The following is a 7700-nucleotide window of genomic DNA, read 5'->3' as shown; positions in this document are numbered from 1 at the left end:
TCAGTAGTTAGTGCAGATGAAGTTGAGTCTGTGAGATTCAGGAAGGCTGATCCAGGTCTGATCTCCTCCAGACTGAACTGCTCCTTTTCTGTTCTCCAGTTTGCAGTTTTCTGGTCTGCTGCCATTCCCTGGAGCCCAGTTCTGATAGCACACCATGTCTCCACTGACCCAGAGCCACGTGTTTATGCTGCAGAAGTTGTGTAAACCCAACCACACCGCCTCAGTAGACGCCAGTTTAACCACGTTCGTCACACGACGCTGCATCTCCACTGACTGAACCGAGACCAGATCCACATGATTCTGTCTGCAGTATCTCAGAGCTTCAGACCAAGACAGATTCTGCTGGATCACAATCAGTTTATCTGGACACAAAATAAAGCAGAAACTAGAGAGAGACTGATCAAAAACAACATGCAGAACAAACACTGTGGAGGAATTTGACATGTCAGACATGTAGAGTCAACTTTAACACTTTTACTGCCATTCACAAGATGGTAAGGGACGCCTTGATGGAGTTCCTAAATCAGTTAAAGGACTTCAGAGTCTCTTGGAAGTGAAAAATAAATTGGAGAAAGTGAAAGTCAGTGTGCGTGTAATAATTAGTTATACAAGCTTCCTTTGGCTTAGTTACAGCTTCATCAGTTACCACAGTGAAATGATCCACCCCGTTGATTTGCATGAGGTTAGAAATGTGGAAGAGTTTGCACACACAGACACTTGCTCGCAAAAACACATTTATGCATGTGTATTATATACTTCTTGAAAACGTACTGCCTTTTTCTTAGTTTTTGTCAGAAAATGTTGCAGTTTTTATTAAACCTACCAGCATTCAATTGGGGGAAAACACGAGCACATGAATATAGATCAAGCAGAGGCTTGGTGCTTTATTGTTATATATAATATGATCATATATTCCTATGAGAAAACTGCCAGAGGGAAAAATCAACATAAACGCTGGCAACATTTTTAAAAACACTGGCATGGAAACAGTTAAGACATCTGGAGCTGATGATGGATTGAGTGTGTTTGGAGGATCTGCTCACCTTCATGACACACAAAAGGAAACTGATGGTCACAAGAGAGGTCTGCCCAGTGTCCACGAGTGTTCTCTATTAGCACTGTACAATTTTCATTCCCACCAACATTATTTGGTTCACCAGTATTCCAGTAACTGAATGAATAGTTACTCTGATCTGACCACTGCCATGAGTCTCTGAACAGACCGATCCAGACTGCAGATCCAGATGAGTTTGTGTCATTAATGAACTTCTCCAGCTGTTGATTCTCATTCTGGTTCCTCACAGTGACCAGATCAATGTAATTCTGTCTGCAGTAACTCTGAGCAGCTGTCCAGTTCATCATCTGATTGACAAACACCAGTCCTGTGCTCTCTTGAGTTAAAAAAATAAACAAATGAATGATTCCATGATTCAGCCCTTCTATGCTTATTAGATAAAATGTGAACAGGAACAGCAATGAAATCATCATAGGGGAGAATGGGGTAATGTGAGACACCCCCTGTATCTAGACAACGGATTTTATATATCACTCTATAACAATTTTGTTTTCAAGCCCTTTCCATTTCCCCTCTACTATGAAGGATAGGATTTCCTGGTACTGTGGAAAGCATTTTTTTAAATATATTTTTTGCATGTAAAAGTAAACATTTTTGCCGTCAACTTAATCAACTATTGTGCCAAAGCAAATTGATTCAAGTAGAAAAACCTATATCATACATGTTAATGAACTATCAAATAAAACCATGTGATGATGCTAGCTGAAGATTAGCCTGAATTGCTAAAAAATAAAAAAAATCTAAAATGTGACAGTGGGGTAAAGTGAGACAAATTCTCTGGGGTAAAGTGAGACATAAGGCACAAGTTAAATTTAGTCTACCAGACTGCAGGACTTGTGAATGAGGCTTTCATATCAACAGTGACACCATGCAACATAACTTCTGGATTCAGGTGCACTGGAATTTTTCCTTATAACCAAGAAATTTTCCTTGATAAAGCATTTGCACTATTCATGGTGTCAGACTGGCCAATTCCTGAGCTCCAGCCTGCCACTATGGAAGATTTGGATAATCTATCCCCTGCAGATGATCCACCTGCAGATAGTTCTCCTAGTGTCTCCTCAGGAAATGCTACTACTCTCAAATGTCGTCCCAGAACACAATCCAAATGAAACCGTGTGACAATTGAAAAGGCCTATAAAGAAACACCAAAAACTAGCAGGGAAAAAGCAAAAGAATAGCAAATAAAAGGCAAAATTAAAAAAAGAAAGCAACCCAAAAGGAAAACATAGTTAGCAGCTCTGAGAAAAGTGATGTTCCTGTCTCAGTTCATAATGTGTCTGACAAAGTGAGCTCTGAGGATGAGAGTAGTGGTCCAAGAAACACAGATCTGTCACTGGCATGGTTAAGAAAGTTGAGGATGACGAAACACACACGTCTTGATTTTGCCAAATATGTTCTGATCCTAGATTAACATCTATGTTTATCCTGGAACATCATTTTTGTTGGAAAATGTAATCAATACCTATTCCCTACCCCTAAACCCAGCCATAACTGTAAATTACTCCTGAAATCAGAGGAGAATAATAGTTGGATGACAATCATGTAGAAGAGCATAAACCTAACCATAAGCTTAAACTGAACACAAACGGTAAACATACCCCTAAGTCTGATCGGCTGATTGGAATGTTGTTCAAGGATCAACATAGATGCTAATCCAGAAACATGTGGGTAAAATTAGGTTGGCGATGAGGTTCATGCACAAATTTTAAAGAAGAATCCAAGGAAACACAAAAGAGTGGGAGTTGTAGAGTATGACAGTAGGTTGATGTTCTAATCCAGGTGGGTCTAGTCCTGTGTTCTGAGTCCCAAGCTATTCTATTTGGTACGGATTGTCCTTTTCTCTGACCCCCATACTATAGGGTAGAATAGTTCTAAGGGCTCTAAGGGTCCTTTATTCTGACCCCCAGATTGTGTTTTAATCTAAGTGGTTCTTTTTGTCATTAGAATGTAAATTCAATTGACTAGTCAGAGATTATGTTTGAAATGTGTGGTTGTCAAGCTAGCTGTCAGGATTCAGACTCTTACAACATGTGTTGTTATGGTATTTTTAATGTGGAAAAGGTTAGTGGATCAGTTTACTCCCAGCTGGTTCACTTTACCCCTTTGATTTTTTTGGTCTGTCTCAGTTTACCCTGAAGCTGGGGTAAAGTGAGAACCAAGACAACTTTTTTTAAAAACAATCATATTTCCACTTTCCTTTATCCTAAATACAGTCTGATAAATTCCATTGCTAGAAAACATTCTGAATTAAAAACTGTCTCATTTTACCCCACTCTCCCCTACATGTCTGTGTTACTAAAAGAATGGGTTGATATATTCAACAATATTTCTATAAGATACAAAGTGGATTTGACTTGAAAAGTTGCATTTACACTTAATTTACATAAATTGTACACACATATTTATATCTCCTTTGAAACATTTGTTAAATGAGTTTTTTTTATAAGCATTTGTACTCACTGTTGTAACATACGAAGAACCAGGTGTCACTACATTTCATATCATGCCACTCTCCATTTCTCATAAAAGCACACTCATCTGTGCCATCTGGCTGTTTATTTCCCCAGTTCAGAAAGAGTGCAGGATCACCTGAAGACCACTGCCATTTCCTCTGCAGACCAATCCAGAGACGTACATCATTCACACTCTTCATCAGCTCATTTGTGTCGTTCATGTTGTCAACAGTGGCCAGATCTGTGTAATTCTCTCTGCAGTATCTCTGAGCATCAGTCCAGGTCTTCATCTCATTTATAAAGTGATATTGACGCTGAACACATTCAGATACGGAGCAGAGAGCTGTGAAAGAGACACTTTGCTTTAATGCTTTTCAGAAGAGACTCAAAACATATTAAACTATAAATAAAACTACAAACACACTCACCAATGAGGAGAAGAGGGAAATATAGCGTGTGGGCCATTTCTGAGGAAGAAACACATTGAGATGAACAATAACTCTGATATTCATCTCTGAGTAACACATGACTGTGCATTAAAGAAGTATCAGAAACATTAAAAAAAAAATAAAAAAATCACAATCATTAGTGTAATTGTTAAATGTCTCAATAATTTTGATTCAAGAATGAAATGCGTGTTGTTCTTACCTCAGAGGTGGTGTGTTTCCGTGCTCAGTCTGATGTTTCTGTCTGCAGCTTCAGACTGTGATTATTCTATATCTGCTCTCATCCGTCATTCAGCACATCATATCATTTGTTTATTAGTCAAACAGAAAAGGCCTTGTTCAGTTTTTTCCACCATCAGGTGTATTTGCACATTGTTTCTCTATTTCTTTGGAAGTATACTAATTTGAATGAAATAAAAAGTCCAGGGTCTGCTTTTCATTATAATATAATATGACCAATATAATATTATAACTTTTTTAAAAGGCAAACAATTTCAAGTAATAAACAAGTCACAACCTACTCATATGGAATTTAAATGTTTGAAATAACATAATCAACAGGTGATTTGGTGTGAAATCTTTTCTTTTTTCATGAAATTGTACATTACTACACTTTACTGCAGAGATCATTTGAGGCTATTCAAATTAATCAGTTAAAAGTAGGGCCAAACAGAATACATGGACATTTTCTGTTGTTTCTGTGCAGAATATTGTTGAAAATCTGTGGACACTAAGAAGTTCCATGTGTAGCCGCACATGGAATCAGCTAGGACAAACAACTTGTACCCCCATTTCGTTGTTTTGTCCTTCATGTACTGTTTCAAGCTAGATCTTGCCTTTGATGCAACCATGCGTTCATCCACTGCCAGCTGTCTTTTTGGGTGGAAATAGGTTCTGCAGGCTGAAACTATGTCGTCATAAAGGGGTTTGATTTTAAAAACTTTATCAAAGTCCAGTGTTCCCTTTTTTCGGAAATTTTCCTTATCCTCAGCGGGGCTGGAAATATGAAGATTCCAAGATATTGCTTAGAATCTACTTCTCGACATAGCTGACCTAGGAAAGGAAAAACTAAATATCTTGGCCTGACCAATAGTCTACAATATGCTTAGCCTCTACCAGTCGCATGTAAATGATAATTCCTATAAATACAAAAAGATTTTTCACAACAAGTGGAACTTTTTTCCACCTTCTGCCCTTTCCGATGCATAGTCAGTTGTGTTTTTTTTATGATAGTGTCCATCACCATTGTTGTGAAAAACAACCAAAAGAGTTTAACGGGTGAGTATGTTGCAGATCATAATAGCTGAAGCCCCGGTGAACGTTTTGGCGTAAAGTGCGCTTGCACTGGTCCCTCATCTTCATTAGTTATATCGTTCCAGCACTCCTCATCAAAAACATCTGGGGCCTCATGTATCAACGCTGTGTAGGCACAAACACTTTGCGTACGCCAGATTTCACGCTCACGTTTGGATTTACTATTGTTTACTAGCGTTGGTCCACGCCAACTTCATGCCTGGTGTACGTGCATTTCTTGTGTGTGTTTGTTTTATTTCCATTGGTGACTCCATTTTATTTACATAAAATAAATGTAAATTGTTTAATTAAGTGTAAATAACTTTTGTACAGTACAATAAAAACCCAAGTTATGCATTTGTGCATAAAATAGTTTCTACGCTTTCAAACGGAACCATATATGGTATATAAAGGTCCTCTCACGGACCTTTAAAGTAAAAAAAAAACGGAAGTAGTGACGTCACAGACGCGGTACCGGGTCTTCAGAGTTAAAGGAAGGTGTAGACCAAGCATGTCCAAGCTCGGTCCTGGAGGGCCGGTGTCCTGCAAAGTTTAGTTCCAACCCCAATCAGACACACCTGGGCTAGCTAATCAAGCACTTACTAGGCTTTCTAGAAACATCCGTGCAGGTGTGTTGAGGCAAGTTGGAGCTAAAATCTGCAGGACACCGGCCCTCCAGGACCGAGTTTGGACACCCCTGGTGTAGACGTTAATAACTGTGATGGTTGGGTTTTAGTTTGGAAAGGTGTAGACATTAATAACTGATGGCTGGGCTTGGAGTAGGTGTGGACGTTAATAACTGATATACAGATCATCTAGCTGACAACATAGTTTTAACATGGCTCCATAACTTAGAGTTACACCTCTAACATACTTCCAAGTTACACCCCCAAGGCACCTTCATGTTACGCCCCTGTCTTGCACACCGCAGACAGACCCTACTCAATTTATCCCTCATCACTGGTTCTCCCCGTTACATCCTAACACATGAATTCTACCATAAATATAAAGACACTGCATTTGTTATCTTGCGCCAATTATTGGGTCAGTGTATTGTAAATATAAAAATCTGGTTTAGTGAAGATTTATTGTAATAAGTTTAGATGATTTATATAATTATTTTATCTGACGCCTCATGCCAGCCCTACTTCAATATGTATTATTTTGTTTATTTATTTAACCCCCATCTGAACGGATCAGGAACAACAGGGGTAAAATAGTGTCCTAGAAATGCGTTCCAGCCTCTATGGAAAATAAGTCTGGTGGCTTCAGATCTCACTTAGTATTTTGCCTGAGTTATAGCCTCTTAAAAAATAGTGGATATATATATATATATATATATATATATATATACACGTCTTTGCATCAGTGTTTTTTGAAACTTTGTTGTCAATGCAAGGACTCGTCTGTCACTGGGGTCTTACAGGTCTCATGCTCTCCACTCCTCCATGACCACCACAGCAGCTGCTCAGGATACGGCCTGGTCCAGAATTATGGAAACCTCAGGAATGATTAAAAAAAAGACTAACATAAGCGCAGATGCTTTTCAAACTCTAATGTCTTTTGGGAAGTGTTCCCGGCTCCGGTTGCCCTAAATAATGCAGACTAACAATCCTTTAGAGGATTTGGGTTTCAACAGCATTTGTGTCTTTAATCTAGTTAAACTGACAGAGTGTGTCTGCTTCCCGATCTGTGCTAGGAAGGCTGTTCCAGAGTTTATGAGCCAGATATGAGAAAGATCTACCGCCTACAGTTGATTATAATATTCTAGAAGTAATTAATTGTCCAGAATGAATTAAGTGTAATGGATGTGAGGGGCTATAATACACCAGGAGCACCCTCAAATACTGGGGAGCTAAGCCGTTCAGGGCTTTGTAGGTCAATAAAATGTAAAAATGTGTACAATATTTAATAGGGAGCCAATGCAGTAGTCATTAGACATGTTCAAATCTTTATTTGAGCGGAGGTTGAACACTCCTGGTAATAGTTCATCATGCATACATGCTGCAAGATTTTTTTAAACAACTTTTACTAGTACACTTTAAAAATCAAACTAAATTGTATTGTAACTGGTGACATGCAACATATTAAGAGTTTGATGCACCCACATCACTTTTTAACATGATTAACAGTAAAGAGCAGAGAGTTAGCAAACCACCAGAAAACCAAGATCCCAAGAAGTCACTGCACAGGACTTGTTTACTTCATTCTTTTTTAAGTGTTCAGTAAGCAAGAGTCAAAGTATTGAACTGTTATTTTTTAGTTTCCAATTGACTGAAATTTCACTCAACAGTCTTTGTTAAATGTTTTAAACCACTTTTTCCATAGAATAACATTTCAATGTGTTAACTTACAGACTTTTTAAATTATACAGTTGAAATAAACACACTATATTATTAAAACAGCATTAATAAAGCATTAATTATTTTA

The 7700-nt window shown here is 38.1% G+C and overlaps 1 protein-coding gene across 1 annotated transcript; it reads right to left on the bottom strand.

The window, feature by feature from the left end:
• On the bottom strand, positions 1-3996 carry LOC130232672 (macrophage mannose receptor 1-like). The gene is made up of 3 exons (XM_056462648.1): positions 3960-3996; positions 3539-3874; positions 1-362 (listed from the first exon to the last, which is right to left on the bottom strand). Exons 1-3 carry the CDS (start codon positions 3994-3996, stop codon positions 1-3), a joined length of 735 nt encoding a protein of 244 aa, XP_056318623.1.
• Positions 3997-7700: the final 3704 nt, after the last annotated feature.

The sequence above is a fragment of the Danio aesculapii genome, chromosome 7 (assembly GCF_903798145.1).
Source record: "Danio aesculapii chromosome 7, fDanAes4.1, whole genome shotgun sequence".
Classification (NCBI taxonomy): Eukaryota; Metazoa; Chordata; class Actinopteri; order Cypriniformes; family Danionidae; genus Danio; species Danio aesculapii.
The sequence above is the reverse complement of the archived record's forward strand: the minus strand, read 5'-3'. Positions and strand labels throughout refer to the sequence as shown.